General features: G+C 48.5%; 1 protein-coding gene across 2 annotated transcripts in view; it reads left to right on the top strand.

Moving 5' to 3' along the window:
* The first annotated feature begins 5,891 nt into the window (after positions 1-5,891).
* The window catches only part of MUC13 (mucin 13, cell surface associated), a 33,981-nt gene continuing 22,637 nt past the window's right edge, over positions 5,892-17,235 (top strand). For both annotated transcript variants that reach the window (XM_038583065.1, XM_038583064.1), the window contains exons 1-3: positions 5,892-6,032; positions 11,680-11,894; positions 13,753-14,439. In XM_038583065.1, the coding sequence (XP_038438993.1) occupies positions 11,849-11,894; positions 13,753-14,439 (733 nt within the window). In that variant the 5' untranslated portion in view covers positions 5,892-6,032; positions 11,680-11,848. The remainder of the gene's footprint in view (positions 6,033-11,679; positions 11,895-13,752; positions 14,440-17,235) is intronic.

The following is a 17,235-nucleotide window of genomic DNA, read 5'->3' as shown; positions in this document are numbered from 1 at the left end:
GGCCCACCAAGCCTAAATACTTACCATCTAGCTCTTCATAGAAAGCGCTAAGCCTGACCTAAGTCACCGTCCCACCTGTGCTATTATGATAGTAAATCTACTTCATGGTTTTGAGTCAGTAAGTGTAAAGTGTGTAGAATGGTGGTGTGTGGTAGGTGCTTTTTCAATATAAGTTATTAATATTAATAGCTATATTTCTGGAACTCTTCTGAGCTATACAGAAATTGTGGCCCTTACAAAAGGTTATCTGTAGGTGAACAAAAATGTTCTTTTGGATAGGCGTCACTAAAAGTGCCCTGCACCTGCAGTGGTTACTACTTAATCCACCCCAGGTCTTTTTTTTTTTTTTTTTTTTTTAAGATTTCATTTATTTTGATAAGAGAGAGAGAACACACAAGCAAGGAGAGTGGCTTGCAGAGGGAGAGGGAGCCTCGACAACGTTGGGCTTGATTCCAGGATCCTGGGATCACGGGGTCACAACTGGAGCCAAAGTCCACCCAGGCGCCCTCTCCAGCTCTTTTTTTTTTTTTTAATACCTTTGTGCTTCTCCGTCTCCCCCCCTTCTTCTCCTACTTCTTCTGGTAGCAGCTTTATTGACATAGAATTTTTTTTTTTAAGATTTTATTTATTTATTCATGACAGACAGAGAGAGAGAGAGGAAAGACACAGGCAGAGGGAGAAGCAGGCTCCATGCAGGGAGCCCGATGTGGGACTCGATCCCTGGTCTCCAGGATCACACCCTGGGCCAAAGGTAGGTGCTAAACCGCTGAGCCACCCGGGCTGCCCCTAGAATTTATATACCATACAATTCACTCACTTAATTCAGTGCATCGCCACAACCAATTTTGGGACATTTCCATCATCCCAGAAAGAAACCAGCACTTTCTCAGCCATCATCCCCAAATCCTCCCACTCCCCCCACAGCCTTTGGCCATAACTAATCCACTTTCTCGTCTCTGTAGATTCACCGGTTCCGGATATTTAATATAAATGGAATCCTCTGATATGTGGCCTTTGGTGACTGTCGTGTTTTCCCCAGCATAGTATTTTCAAGCTTCATCCACACGGTAGCTTGTATCAGTACTTCTTTTTTGTGGCAGAACAATATTCTAGTGCATGGATGTGCCAGTTTTGTTTATTCGTCAGCTGATGGACGCTGGGTTCTTTCTGACTTTTGGCTATTATGCACCATGAACATTCCTGAGTAAGCATTTGTGTGGACATATTGTCAGTTCTCCCGGGGGTACCCCGAGAAGTAGAACTGCCAGGTCACATGGCAGCTCGATGTCCAATGCTGAGGAATTGTCAGACTGGTTTCCCAAGTGGTTGCACCAATTTTGCATTTCCACCAGCAGCGTATGGGGGTTCTGATTTCCCATCTTCACCAACACTTGCAATCAATCTGTTCTTGTTGTTGTTGTTGTTGTTATTATTATTATTACAGCGATCCTAAAGACTGTAAAGTGATATCCAGCTCATTTTTGATTCTCTGAGATGAGGACTGGGGAAAGCCACCTTCCTCACCACTCCATGCGGGGTCCATGTGGGGACGCCACCCTGAGAGCCCCACCCTGAGAGAGCACCAAGCTTTTGACACTAAAACTTAAGTTTTTTTTCAAAGGAGAAGAGGCTCCCAGAGATTATGCCCCACTGGTAGCTCTTCAGTTCACAAGTTCAGACATTTACTTGACCCTCTCAGAAGGCATTATTGGGAAATGTGGAAATATTTTTCAAAGGACTACAAATACTTAGAGGCAGATTATTACCGGGGAGCTTGACTCCACAGGATGAGATGGCTTCTGGAGAGTAGTTCTGCAGAGGCCACTGCCCACCTCCCACCCTACATCCCTATGATTTACTGAGACATAAGCAGCCTTCTGAGGAGAGGAACCAGGGCCACTGGGAGAGAGGTCTCCATACAGGAAGGAGAAGTGTCCCTGGAGATGCAGGAGGCGTCCCTGAGTGTCCCTCAGTGTCCCTGAGGCAGGAGGCCAGGAGGGTGAGTGGTTTCTGGTTCTGCCCTGTGAGGCAGCTGCTTCCCTGGGTGGAGCAGAAATGGGGACATTTGCCCCTGTCAACTTAAAATAGCCAGGTGTTTTACTGGCAAAATAAGCACAGATAGGAACAACAGAAGAATTAGAAACTACGGCAGACCACAGGCAAGTCCAGAGACAAAGGGAAGAGAAAGTCAGCTTCTGTTAGCTTTTAGGAGAAAATCAGGGAGACTTGTTTGAACAAAAGTTCATTGGAGAAGAACAAGAGTTGGAGGCTGTTTCCTCACTGGCTGCCACTGGCACCTGGGGCAGGGAGGGAGCTTCCTTCTTTTTCTTAAAAGCAGGCTATGAAATTCCTATGTGAAAAGTGTTCTCCTTTGTCAAGATAAGGCTGATCTTCCTGGGGCACCTGGGTGGCTGGCTCAGCGGCTGAGCATTTGCTTTGGCTCAGTCCGTGATCCCAGGGTCCTGGGATCGAGTCCCACATCCGGCTCCCAGCGGGGAGCCTGCTTCTCCCTCTGCCTGTGTCTCTGCCTCTGTGTGTGTGTCTCTCAAATAAAATCTTAAAAAAAAAAAAAAAAAAAAAAAAAAGGAATGATCTTCCTTCTTCCTGCTGGTTATACAGGCTGCAAGGAGCAGGACATGCATGAGCACGCCCCTGCAAGGACTTCCCCACTCGGCTTTAAATGAGGTCTCTGAAAAAAATAAAAATAAAAAAAATAAATAAAATAAATGAGGTCTCTGATTCTCACACCCCCGAAGAAAGTCGGCCAGTGGAGGCTATTGTGTGCCTACTGCGTGCTGGCTTCTGGTGGGCGTCACTCTTACTGGGTGCGCTTAGCAGAGTGTTTCAAGGTGAGCCCTTCCCCTTACACATGCACCCACCACATCCTGACTGTGTCCTTCATAGCACTTTGTACAGAGGCAGCTCAGAGATGCTCATTTCAGCTCATCACTATGAACTCAGAGCCTGGGATAGAGCCTGGCACTTACAGATACTCTAAAGTATTTGGTGGATGAAGGAAATAATCTAAACTCAACACTGGCTGGTGGAATCCAAGTCTATTACCTCCCTGCATACATTATTTTGCAGTTTATTCCCAGTAAAAATAGAGTATTGCTGGAAATTTCCTTTGTTATAATGACTACCTAATATTTTTCTCAACAACTCACCAAATTTGTTTTGACCAAGCTCAGCTTTTGGATGTTTATATAGTTTTACATTTTTTCTTTCTTTCTCTTAAATTTTTTAAAAAAGGATTTTATTTATTTATTCCTGAGAGACAGAGACCTAGGCAGAGGGAAGAGAAACAGGCTCCATGCAGGAGCCCGATGGGGGAGCCGGATGTGGGACTCGATCCTGGAACTCCGGGATCACATCCTGAGCCAAAGGCAGATGCTCAACCACTGAGCCACTCAGGTGTCCCTCTTTTTTTTTTTTTTTTAAGATTTTATTTATTTGAGAGAGAGAGAAAGAAAGAGAGCATAAGCTGGGGGTGAGGTAGAGGGAGAAGCAGACTCCCTGCTGAGCAAGGAGCCTGATGCGGGGCTGGATCCCAGGACCCCGGGATCATGACCTGAGCCACAGGCAGATGCTTAACCTACTGAGCCACTCAGGCATCCCGTTTTACATTTTTTTCTTTGAAAAATAATAGTGATACATCCTTGTACAAATGTCTTAGAGCTCATGTCTAGCTATTCCCTTAGAACAAATTCTTAGAATGGAATTGCTGGTCAAGCGATATGTCCATTTTCTCTTTTTTTTATTGAAGTATAATTAACATTTGGCATTATATTAATTTCAGGTGTATAGATTCAACAATTCTATGCAGCACCCAGTGCTCATCAAGATTAAGTGTACTCTTTAATCCCCATAACTTCTTTCACCCATTCCCCCACCCTCCTCTCACCTGGTAACCACAAGTTTGTTTGCTGTAGTTAAGAGTTTGTTTCCTGGGGCACCTGGGTGGCTCAGTCAGTTGGATGATGCCTTCGGCTCAAATCATGATTCTGGGGTCCTGGGGTCTGGCCCTGAGTCAGGCTCCCTGCTTAGCAGGAAGTCTGCCCCTCCTCCAATCCTGGCCTCTCTCTCTCTCAAATAAATAAAAAAAAATTTTTTTTTTAAAGTATGCTTCTTGGTTGGTCTCTTTTGTTTCTTTCTTTTTCTTTTTTTTTTAAAGATTTTATTTACTTATTCATGAGAGATGCAGAGAGAGGGAGAAGCAGAGACACAGGCAGAGGGAGAAGCAGGCCCCACCCAGGGAGCCGGATCCGGATTCCATCCCAGGACTCCAGGATCACGACCCCCCCCACAAAGGCAGGTGCCAAACCGCTGAGCCACCCAGGGATCCCCCTTTGTTTTGTTTCTTAAATTCCACATATGAGTGAAATCGTACAGTATTTGTCTATGACTTACTTATTTTACTCAGCACAATATCCTCTAGATCCAACCATGTTGTTACAAATGGCAAGATCTCATCCTTTTTTATGGCTGAATAATATTCCATCACATATATCTAGCTATATAGGTAGCTATAGCCATAGATACGGAGAAAACGTACACCTGTGTCTGTCTATACCCAGATCTGCATCCATCTACGGACAGTTGGGCTGCTCCACTGCTCGCCTATTGCCAATAGGGCTACAATGAACAGAGAGAGGGGAGCCTGTGTCTTTTCAAATCGGTGTTTGCATTTTCTTTAGGTAAAAGCCCAGTAGTGGAATTCCCGAATCTTACGGTAATTCTGATTTTAATGGTTTATTTCCTCGTTGATGTCTTTGCTGGCCGGTTCATCGGTTCATCAGCCTGTCGTGCACCCTCCCCCTGTCTGTGGTGTCCCCGTTACTCCGGGGCTTGCTCTCTAGCTCCACACCCCCGCGGTCGGGAGGCGCAGGGTACGGTCTCAGTCCTTTTCTAACTCATGGAGATTTGTTTCGTAGCCGACGGGGAGCCGGGCCGCTGGGACCGCAGGGACCCCCGCGTGGGGCGCTCTCGGCTCCCGGGGGCGGGGCGGACGGGGCTGCACTGCCTGAGCTCGGGGGGTGGGGGTGGGGTCGGTGGGGATGGGGTGAGGGTGGGGGTGGGGGTGGGCGCGGAGGGGTGGGAGCTGGGCGGTGCAGGTGGACGGGGCGGCCCTGCCTGAGCCCGGGGGTGGGGGTGGGGATGGTGGGGGTGGGGTGAGGATGGGGTGGGGGTGGGCGCGGGGGGGGGTGGGAGCTGGGCGGTGCAGGTGGACGGGGCGGCCCTGCCTGAGCCCGGGGGTGGGGGTGGGGATGGTGGGGGTGGGGTGAGGATGGGGTGGGGGTGGGCGCGGGGGGGGTGGGAGCTGGGCGGTGCAGGTCGGACGGGGCGGCTGTGCCCGAGCCCGGGGTGGGGGTGCAGGTGGGGGTCGGGGTGGGCGCAGTGGGACGGGCGCGGGGCGGTGCAGGTCGGGCGGGGCGGCCCTGTCCGAGCCCCAGGGGTGGGGTGGGGATGGTGAGGATGGGGGTGGGGATGCGGGTGGGGATGCGGGTGGGGATGGGGGTGAGGATGGGAGTGGGGGTGGGCGCCGGGCGGGGGGAGCCGGGCGGTGCAGGTTGGACGGGGCGGCCCTGCCCGAGCCCCGGGGGTAGGGATGGGAGTGGGCCGGGGGGGGGTGGGGGTGGGAGCTGGGCGGTGCAGGTCGGAGCGGGCAGCCCTGCCGAGCCCGGGGGTTGGCGTGGGGGGCGGGCGCGGGGCGGTGCAGTCCGGACGCGGGGAGGGGGCGGCCCTGCGGGAGCCGGGGCTGGGGGTGCAGGTGGGGGTGGGGGTGGGGGTGGGGCTGTGCCCGGGGCCGGGGGTGGGGGCGGGCGCGGTCCCGGGCTTCGGCCCGCGCGGAGCACGGCGGCGGGAGGGGCGGGTGCGGACGGCGCCCGGCGCGGGGCAGGTCCCGGTGGGTGCGGGCGGGCCGCGCTGCTGGGTGTCCGCCCCGGGACGCTCCCCACCGGCCTGCTCGCCGCTGCTGACCCCGCGCTGGGCCCGGGGACGTTCCAAGTGCCCAGACTTAGCAAACTTGCCAGGTAAGCGGCGCTGGCCTTGCAGCCGAGCGTGCTGGGAGCCCGTCTCCCAGGTGGGGCCCCCCGGGCCGGGGTGGCGTCGGGTCCGCGGGCTGCGGCCTGGAGCTTGAGCCCGTGGCATCCCTCCCGCGGGGGGTCCTGCTGCGGGCTTGCCCCCCCACCTGTCTCTGCCCCTCCTCCGCTCCTGGACGGGCCTCTCCCTACAGGTGACCCTGGCGGGCTGCTTTCAGGGTGAGCGGCACTCACCTGGCTGTTTCTCAGCGTGTCTGTGCAGCAGGATGGGCTCAGGAGCGTCCTACTCCGCTATCTTTCCAGAAAGTGGGGTATATCCGTTATTTTTAAGGATTCATGAGAGATCCAGAGAGAGAGAGAGAGGCAGAGACACAGGCAGCGGGAGAAGCAGGCTCCATGCAGGCAGCCCGACTTGGGACTCGATCCTGGGACCCAGGGGTCATGCCCTGGGCAGCAAGCAGATGCTCAACCACTGAGCCATCCAGGTGTCCCCTCCTTTTTTTTTTTTTTTTTTTTAAGAGATTTTATTTATTTAATTCATAAGAGACACACAGAGAGAGGCAGAGACACAGGCAGGGGGAGAAGCAGGCTCCATGCAGGGAGCTGGAGGCAGGACTCGATCCCAGGACCCAGAGGTCAGGACCTGAGCCCAAGGCAGACGCTCAGCCGCTGAGCCACCCAGGCGCCCCTGGGGATGTGTCCATTTTTTAAAGGTCTGTCATCCATATTCCCAGCTCCCCCTTCCCCTAAAGACTGTGGATAATAAGGTCTGTGTGTCACACTCCGTCGCCAACAGTAATTTCTATCATCCTTTAAATCTTTGCCGGTGACATGGGCCCATTGTCATAGCATCTAACTGGCTCCCAGGGCTGGGCAGCCTCTCAGGGAATTGCTCGTGAATACGTGCAGAGGTTTTATTTCAGATTTGTCATAAAGAAGATCATTCCTGAGAAAGTCAGATCAAAAATTCCTTCTTAGAAGAGACATTTCAGGGGACACCTGGGTGGCTCAGTCTGTTGAGCATCTGCCTTCGAATCAGGTCATGGTCTCAGTCCTGGGATCGAGCCCCTCATCGGGCTTCCTGCTCAGGGGGGAGTCTGCTTCTCCCTCTCCTCTGCCCTTGTGCGCTCTCTCTCTGTGTCAAATAAATAAATAAAATCTTTTTTTTATAGATATTTTTTTAAATTTTAATTTATTTATGATAGTCACAGAGAGAGAGAGAGAGAGAGAGAGGCAGAGACACAGGAAGAGGGAGAAGCAGGCTCCATGCACCGGGAGCCCGACGTGGGATTCGATCCTGGGTCTCCAGGATCGTGCCCTGGGCCAAAGGCAGGCGCTAAACCGCTGCGCCACCCAGGGATCCCTAAAATCTTTTTTTTTTTTTTTTTAAAGAAGAGACATTTCATAGATAACTTGACCAGTAATCAAAAAGGATGTCTGTCAGTATGAGGATAGCTGCCCGTTGAGCTTAAGCCCTGAATGTCAAGCTAAACGTCATTGCCCAGCCCCGTGCTGGGAGGGGGATATAGGAGCCAAATTTCCAACAACAGGCACTTCTCTGATTAACTTTCATTAGAAAACAGCACAGTTCAGCTCCAACTGCGGCTTGGTGTAGTTTTTCTCTTTTCCTGGTGTAATGTGACGTTTTTCATGGTGCTGATATTTTGTATTTCTGTTTTAGTTAACTTACTTAGTTACTTCCTCACCCACATAAGTCTGAAGGGCCTTTCTCCAACTCACCCAAGAACGTGTTCTAGCATGATGTCTTCTGAATGTCAGACAATTTACTACCATCCTCAGGATTCTTTTTTTTTTTTTTTTTAAGATTTTAATTATTCATGAGAGACACAGAGAGAGAGAGGCACAGACATGAGCAGAGGGAGAAGCAGGCTCCCTGCAGGTGGGACTGGATTCTAGGTCTCCAGGATCAGACCCTGGGATGAAGGTGGCACTAAACCGAGCTACTGGGGCTGTCCGCCCCCCGCTTTTAAAGATTTTTGTTTATTAGACAGAGCTCTAGCACATGCCCTTGTGCATGAGTGGGAGGAGGAGCAGAGGGAGGATGGGCGGGGGGGGGGGGGCGGGTGGTCTGGACAGACCTCCCCACTGAGCAGGGAGCCTGATGTGGAGCTCGATCCCAGGACCCTGAGATTACGACCTGAGCCCGAGGCAGACACTCAACCAACTGAGCCCCGCAGGTGCCCCTGAATTTACTTTTAATTTAAACTTTACATCATCACCTTCCTTTATCACAAATATTAAGTCACCATAAAATAAATACAATAAAAATAAAGTGTTAGTGGGTCCTAGGTGGGTATCTCTGTCAAAGGCTCTGTGCCTGGGGCTGCTCTGTCTTCCTTGTAAAAGAAAATATCCAAGCACCAGCGCAGTCACAGACACGGGCAGTAAATGTGATTTTCTCCTGGTGTAATCAGAGTGACTGAAACACATTTGAAAAGGCAATTACTTTCCCCCTCCAAGTGAATCAGTATTTTCCAATGGTGACCACAGACCACTTAAAATCATCTTGTGTGCCACAGGCATCCTGGCTGTCACACCTGAGCACACATCAGAGTTAACCTAGAGTCTTGTTAAAACGGTTGGGGAGACGGCTGAGGCAGTAAGTCCGGTGCTGGGGCTGAAAATATGCATTTCTAAAAAGCTCCCAAGTCATGGGGCTGCTGCTGATCTGGGGAACACTTCGAGGGCGACTGCTGTCATTGCATCATCTCTCATTTTAGGAATAACTAGACTGGGGAAGCTGACAGGTGCAAAGTAGACACCACTGCGACCCCCAAACAGGTGCTAACATACTCCCTTCTGTTGATGGCAGTTTTTCTCTCGAGGAGCAGCAAACCCGAGCCCAGTACTGGCACCCCTAAGAGCTGTGTTTATAATCCCCAGCACCACCCAGTCCTCCATGAGGAAGCCTGAACTACAGTTTGTTTGCACACCTACTGGCACCTCCGTGTAGCACCTTTCAATGAGCCCAGGAGGTGAGAAGTCAGGCTACTTCCTGGGGAAAGCCCCTTCGTATAACTTCTCCCAGAGCTTAGTTCCAGAAGATGGATAATGGAATGGTGACATCGTCGGAGAGGCCGACAGGGGCCTGATCCCACAGGGAGTGTGCATTTTATTTCAAGTGCAGCAACAGGAAGTCATGGGAGCATTTCAACAGCACAGGCCCCCGGTTCATTTCCTCCGTGACCTTCCTCACAATGTGAGCTTACCTGGTCTTTGTTGGGTTGGTTGTTGCCCACCCTCCATGAGGGCTTCCCTGCTTTGTTCACTCCTCTGTCCTCAGCAGACACGTAGCAGGGGCTCAGTTAACACTTATGGAATAAAGGAAAGAACAGGCAAATGCCAATGAGTTTGCCTGAGGGGCAGGGGGCAGGGAGGGATGCAAAGTAAACGATGGAGTCCTGTGTCTTCAGATTCACAGTATGTTGGGGGAACCGATTTTTCAAAATAAGTTGTTGGTTGACATAATCAAATTATTCGTAAAAGAGAAAATTCATAAAGCAATGTGGGGAAAATACTCTCTCCTCATTTTAAAGACACGCTGCTAGCCAGACAAACTGAAACAACATTTTACATCTTTAAACACGCTTGCATGGCTAATACCCAACTCCAGTGAGGGTGCAGATGATTTCATAAGCTTTACAAAGGCTATATTCCCTTCAAAAGGAAATTCAACAACAGATATTAAGAGCCATAAAAAAAAAAGTTTGTTTTTTTGTTTTAACTGAGAAATAACATTTAAAAATGACCCTCTGCCTGAGAAATTAACTTCTGGGACTTTATCCCGAGGAAATACTTTCAAATGAGTGGAAAATTGTGTGTGCAAACTATTTTTTTTTGTGCAAACTATTAATACACAGAACAGCACAGATGAATCTCAACATAGTTATGCTGAGTGAAAGAAGCCAGACCAAAAAATAAAAATTCCAAAACCCCAGTACATCTGTATGATTCCATTTATATAAAATTCTAGAAAATGCAAACTAATCTATAGTGACAGAAAGCCAATGCGTGGTTATCTAGGCCTGGGGTTGTGGGGAAGGATGGGCACAAGACTTTTGGGGATTGTGATAATATTTGCTATCTTGATTATGACCATCATTTCATGGGTGTACGCCCATATAGCAACTTTAAATATGTGCAGCTTCCTTTACATTCCTTATGCCTCAGTTAAGTTGGAAAAGAAAGGAGAAAGAAAGGACTGGATATCCACAGTAATATGGATGAATTTTGAAATTGTTGTGTGAAGGAGGAGATCTAGACCTAGAATAGTACGTACTGTACGACTTCATTTATATACAGTTCTAGAAAAAGCAAACTAGTCTCTAGTGACACAAAGCAGGTCAGTGGTTGCCTAGGTTGGGGATGGAGGGAGGACTGGACTGCAAAGGGGCAAGAGGAAACTTTTGGGTGCGATAGAAACGTTCTGTATCGTGATTTTATTTATTTATTTATTTATTTATTTATTTATTTATTTATTTATTTATTTATTTATTTATTTATTTATTTTGTATCGTGATTTTAATGGTAGTTTCACCACCATCTCTACGTAGGTGGATATACATCTATTAAAACTCATTGAGTTTGACACTTTAGATGGATCCATCTATTGACACAAATAAAAAATTGATGTAACTCGACAAAGCAAATTTAAAAAGAAAAAAGAAAAGACGGAAAAGAGCCTTCAATTTAACTTTTGGTGCCAGGAATCCTTCAGGCTGAGAATAACAGCACGGGGGTGCTGTTTATTTGTTTGGAAAAAATATTTCAGTGGGCCTCTTGTCTCGATAAGAGCAAACCTGAAATCCTATTCCCTAAATGGAGACTTTTGAGACAACAAGGAAGGAACTTTCTGTGGGATAACATAAAAAAAGTTTTGCCTTCACTAAGGTCCAAGGTAAAACTCGGACTAATCTTCCCAAGGGGTGGCTGGACTCACCCCCCTGATGGGGCTACACCCCGGGGAGCTGGGCTTCGGAGGGGAGGGGGGGGGAGGGAGGCCTGGGTTAGGAAGCTCCTGGCCTGAGGGGCGGGCTGGTTCCTGAAATGGGAGAAGTCAGGGGTTCCCGGGCCAGAGGGAAGTCGAGAAGCCCGGGGAGTGAGGACAGGAGTCACCTGTGTCAGGCTTTTCCTTTTGCTTCGCTTCCTGAGCTGTCGCCCACCCGCCTTGGTGGAGTTAGGCCTAAGGCTACCGTGTTTGAGGGCACTAATGGGGCCGTCCAGGTAGAGTGCGGCCGTGGCCAGCCACGGGAGCCTGGAGACGGGGTTACAGAGTTGCTCGGAGTGCCCACCCGGGAGGCCACCCCAAAACTGAACACCCCCCAGTGTGGGGAGAACATGAACCAGCTCCCCGGGGTTGGCGAGCTCCAGCGGGAGGGACCCTGCGTCTCCCTGCTCCCGGGGCAGGGCGTGGAGCTCGGGGCTGTTCCCAGGAGTCACCCGCTCCTAAAGGGACATTTGGGACGTGAGGGGGTTCGCTACTCCCCCTCCCCCACCCCATAGACCTCGCAGGGATGGGTAGGCTGTTTTCAGCTATTTGGACTGTGATAAATTGGATAGAATATTTTGAACAGAAAAATACTCTCTAAGGCCAGGCCCACTTCTTTTATCTCAAAAGCTCAGAGGAGGAGACCTACCCGACGGGGGGCCAAACCCCAACAAGTAATTGCCTCTGGCTGGTTGACGTCAGTTAACGACTGGACTTTGTACCCAGAAGAGAGTTAAAGCTAAGGACGGTTGGAGATAAAGTCATTTCCTCCTTGGGTTGCCCAGCAAGGACGTCGAAAATGAAAGGCCTTATCCTCCTCGCTCTTCTCCTTTCCATAAGCTCAGGTAAGAAACATTTTATAACTTTTCCTTCCTTTAATCACCCTCGCTGTCTTGGAGGTAGACCCAGCAAGCTTCAGGCACCGGTTCCGAGGCCCAGAACGCTGATTATTTTATGGCTAGAATTCCTCTCCGGTTCTGCTCATGGTGAAGAGAGACCGAGCAGGAGGACGGGCCTCGGGACTGGCGTGTGGGGTTCAGCGCAGCAGAGATTGGTCTTCCAGAGCTCCTCAGCCCAGAACAATTCAGTAGGGGTCTGGTGCCTGGTAGCCTTTGCTTGGGCCCCCACAAGTCACTTGGACCCTAAGGCGGTGCAGGGACCAGGTTTCATCCCTGGTTCTGGCATCAAGAGTCTTTTGCCCCCTTCCACAAGGGAATCAACGTTTACCTCTGGAAAAATCCCTACACCCCTCTGGGTATTGGTTGGCTCTTCTATCAAACGTGGATGATCGTATCCATTGCACAGTTACCATCTGGCACAGGGAAAGCCCTTGTTTGATGAAAAGAGTAGCAGAGGGATCCCTGGGTGGCGCAGCGGTTTGGCGCCTGCCTTTGGCCCAGGGCGCGATCCTGGAGACCCGGGATCGAATCCCACGTCGGCTCCCGGTGCATGGAGCCTGCTTCTCCCTCTGCCTGTGTCTCTGCCTCTCTCTCTCTCTCTGTGACTATCATAAATAAATTAAAAAAAAAAAAATTAAAAAAAGAAAAGAGTAGCAGAAATAGGTCAAGTTGACCAGCTGGTGAAGTGTTTTCTTCCTCCTGGAAGAGCAATTGTTTATCTCTTCAACCTTTTTTTTTTTTTTTTTTCCTCTTCAACCTTTAATGACTATTTGAGCCAGGCCCTGTTGAAGTGAAGAGCCATTCTGCCAACGGAGACTCACAGACCCAGGGGCCATTGGCAGGGTTTTTTTGTTTTTTGATTGTTTTATCTGAGGGTGTAGGAATTGCTTCCTCACTAAAACTTATTTTTTTTAAGGTTTTATTTATTTATTTGACAGAGAGAAAGCACAAGTAAGGACAGAGGGAGAGGGAGAAAGAGGCTCCCCACTGAGCAGAGAGCCCGAGGTTGGGATCCATCCCAGCACCCTGGGATCATGACCTGAGCTGAGGCGTCCCTCTCACCAAAACTTTAAAAAAATATTTTTTTTAACCAGTTGTCAATGTCCGAGTTCTTTGAGACAATGAAGTGTTCTAGGGGACTAATCACCGGACTGCTAAGAGTTTATTACTCCATATGTCCAGGTTTTCCTAAGAGTTGGAAAAAAGCTAACTCTGATGATCACCCTTAGGGCAAAGATGATCTCTATTCATCTTACTTTTTAAAAAATTAATGTGTCTAAAATTATTTAATGGGTAAGCATCACTAGAATAAAATTTTGGAGGAAGTTTAATACACACTTAAATGAAGTATTTTTATTTCATCATTCTTTAAACACACCCCCTTTCCAACTCTTCCTAAATTGCCATATAAATGGGAAATGAGGACGATTGCCTTAAACTGTAAAGATAAAAGGTGGCCACTTTCAGGTCATAAGAGTGCCCCCTGCTGTCATTTCCCATCGTCCTCACAGAGGACAGGCACGCAGAAACCATGCTACTTCTCAGTACTGATCTTCCTACATATTAACTTTTTGCAATAGATTTCAGTAACATTTTTTTTCGGTTTTGTCTGTTGAACTTCTCATTTTATTTATTGTGGGATTTTGTGTGCGTGTTGGAAGTGGTCATGTATTTTCGTTTTTAATGTAGTCGCCTCTGCTTTTCAGGAAAGAGTGATTGGATACAAATTAGTATTAAATAGTAGCAACTGCCATTATATATTGAATGTTCTGTCTTCTGAAACTTGGTGTCTCTCTTCCTCCAGCCATCCAGTCAGTCACTCCAAACTCAACTGCCGCCACATCAACTCCTACCACAACTCCTACCACCACACCAACTCCTACCACCACACCAACTCCTACCACCACATCAACTCCTACCACCAAACCAACTCCTACCACCACACCAACTCCTACCATCACATCAACTCCTACCACCAAACCAACTCCTACCACCACACCAACTCCTACCATCACATCAACTCCTACCACCAAACCAACTCCTACCACCACACCAACTCCTACCATCACATCAACTCCTACCACCAAACCAACTCCTACCACCACACCAACTCCTACCATCACATCAACTCCTACCACCAAACCAACTCCTACCACCACACCAACTCCTACCATCACATCAACTCCTACCACCAAACCAACTCCTACCACCACATTAACTCCGACCACCACATCAACTCCTACCACCAAACCAACTTCACCTATTTCTACCTCATTGGTAAGTATGACTTCTGTATCAAGTACAGTTTCAACCACCACTGTCACCACCATCTCAGCTGGAAGTGGCAACTCAGACACAGCTACTACTTCAACAATATCAGTGACCAATAACGGATCATCCGTCAACACAACCACACAGAATAATTCTTCAGCAGCTACTAGCAGTGTCATTTCGTCCAAGACCAGCACCCCAACCATTCCTTCCCCCCCAGGTAAGAGCCATTCCTTGCCTCAAAGACTGCTTGCTTGCAGACTCAGGGCATTGTGGAGGAGGGTAGGTAAGTGTGTTCTGTTGGTGGAGGGAAGTGGGTATAAAGACACCCAAGGTTTCCTTGCATATAAACCCCTGAAATTAAAAACTCAGAGTCACAAAGGCTAGTAGTGATGGCAGAGAGCCTAAACGATAACCCGCAGGCTTATTCTGTACCTTCCCACCTATGTCACTTCAAGCTAGGTGTGGAATGTTTTTATGAACTTGGACATCACAAATGCTCCTTCTCCCCAGGAGATTTTTACAAATAGCTTCAGCATCCCTGAGAAGGCCAGATCCAAATAAATGCTGTCTCTCCAGCCCCACTGGTCTACTTGCCTAATCTACCCAAGGAAGGAGTCAGTTCGACCCTGGCTCCTTAACAGAGGTTAGTGAAAAAAGTTACAATGGTGGCTGATCACAGTTTGAATTCATAGAATTTGAGCCTGAGGGATAGAGAGCCAAACAACAGCAATGCTCAAACAGTCCTAGACATGGTTGGGGCCATTGTCCAAAGGACCAATGTTTTGGGAGTACTAAGAGATGGCAATTGACCTCAAGCCAAAATTATTGAAACCACTGCCTCATTTCTGGAAGTTTCGTCTAGAACAGGAGCAAACCTCATCAGTAAAGGCAAACTAGTAAAAATGTTAGGTTTTGAGGGCCACAATGGGGTTTCTTTCTGTTGCAACTACTCCACTCTGCCATTTTAACATGAAAGCCATCAAGGTCAATATACAAATGAATGAGCCTGGCTGTATACCGATAAAACTTTATTCACAAAAACTGAAGACCAGTCAGATTTGGCTCATAAGTCATTGTCTGCCAACCCCTGGTCTATAATAATCCTCAGATCTAGGCTGGAAGGGTCTCAATAGATCCTGTCATTCTCTGGGAAACTTGAGGCCCAGGAAGGGCAGCAATTTGCCCAAGGTCAAAGAGCAAGCTGATGTCTCCCCACACTGACTTCTTTTGGCTTCCCCCGTGTTCTTTGACAGATCTACGAAATGGATGATTAAGCAAGTAAAGCCAGGGCCTATATGTAAGACCTGGTTCCTAGTCTGCTTTCACGAGCGAAGGGCCCGCCCTGAAGGCTAGGCCCCCTGGGCCACAGCTGCACAACCAGCTCTAGTGGAGTCTAGTGGAGTCTGGGAGTCTAGTGGAGTCTAGTGGAGTCTTTCTAAGCCATTTCTGCTTCTCCAGATGTTCTCTCAGAGGAAGGCAGCCGCCTTATGTTCTTGGCCTGACCACTAGCTCACTGTGGGGATAGGGGCAGATCACTTCTCTCTTGCCTTCAACTTCCCCAGCGTCATAAGGTGTGAGTGAACTAAATGGCCACCAAAATCCCTTCCAGCTGTAACATCCTGTGACCTTATTCCTGGCACACAGAACCAGCTGACAGGTCTGTCCTTTATTGCCAGAGAGAAAGCTTACCAGGAGTTCTTTGTCTGGTGTATCCTGAGTGGAGTTGACTCAGTTTCTTCCCTAGCATTTTCCAAATCACCCTGGCAATGCAACTGAGGCTTTTTAAAAACCCCTTTTATTTTACTTAGGATATTAACTCGTGCCTTATTAGAGGGGTGACCCTACTGTTGTTTATGAGATACTGCGCAATGCTCGCTTTCATCCCAGGAAGGCTTCCTTTTTTTTTTTTTTTTCTTTTAACTCTCGAAAAAAAATTTTTAATACACCTTATTTTTTAGAGCAGCTCTTTGTTTTAAAGATTTTATTTATTCATGAGAGACACAGAGAGAGAGAGAGGCAGAGACGGAGAAGCAGGCTCCAAAATGAGGAGCCTGATGTGGGACTCGATCCCGGAATCCTGGGATCACAACCTGAGCCAAAGGCAGACGTTCACCTGAGCCACCCAGGTGCCCCTCTATGTAGGTTTTTGAGTGGACATGTTTTCAGCTCCTTTGGGTAAATACCAAGGAGTGTGCTTGCTGGATCATATGGTAAGAGTATGTTTAATTTTGTAAGAAACTGCCAAACTGTCTTCCCAAGTGGCTGCACCACTTTGTATTTCTCTCCAGTATGAGAGCTCCTATTACTCCATATCCTCATCAGCACTCTTTTATTTTTTATTTATTTTATTTATTTGAGAGAGAGCATGAGAGGAGAGGAAGGGCAGGGGGAGAGAGAAAAGCAGGCTCCTTGATGAGCAGGGAGCCCAAGATGGGACTCGATCCTGGGACCCTGGGATCATGACCTGAGCCAAAGACAGATGCTTAACCAGTGGAGCCACTGAGGCACCCCCTATTTATTTAATTAATTAAAAAATATTTTATTTATTTGAGAGGGAGCGAGAGAGCGCACAAGCCAGGGGAGGGAGAGTGGGAGAGGAAGAGGGAGAAGCAGGCTCCTGGTTGAGCAGGGAGCCCAATGCCATGTGGGACTCAATCTCAGGACTCCAGGATCATGACCTGAGCTGAAGGCAGATGCTTAACAGATGGAGCCACCCAGATGCCCCCTATTTTTTATTTTTTAATAAAAGTAAATTAGGCCCACAGTTATGAAAGAAAAAAAGCTTAAACAGGACAAAAGTATATGCAGTAAGAACTAAATATCCCTCCTATCCTAAACCCTGAGGACCCAGACCTCTGTTTTCTTCTCCAGAGGCAATTTCTATGGCCAATTTCTCATATATCTTTCTCCAGAGGAATTTGTGCAAATACAAACATACATTTTCGTCTGTTTGGGCGTACTCTGTCCTTTTTATCACAAAAGAGAAGATGCTCTACACATTGTACCTTGTATG

This window comes from Canis lupus, chromosome 33 (assembly GCF_011100685.1).
Source record: "Canis lupus familiaris isolate Mischka breed German Shepherd chromosome 33, alternate assembly UU_Cfam_GSD_1.0, whole genome shotgun sequence".
Taxonomy (NCBI): Eukaryota; Metazoa; Chordata; class Mammalia; order Carnivora; family Canidae; genus Canis; species Canis lupus.
The sequence above is the reverse complement of the archived record's forward strand: the minus strand, read 5'-3'. Positions and strand labels throughout refer to the sequence as shown.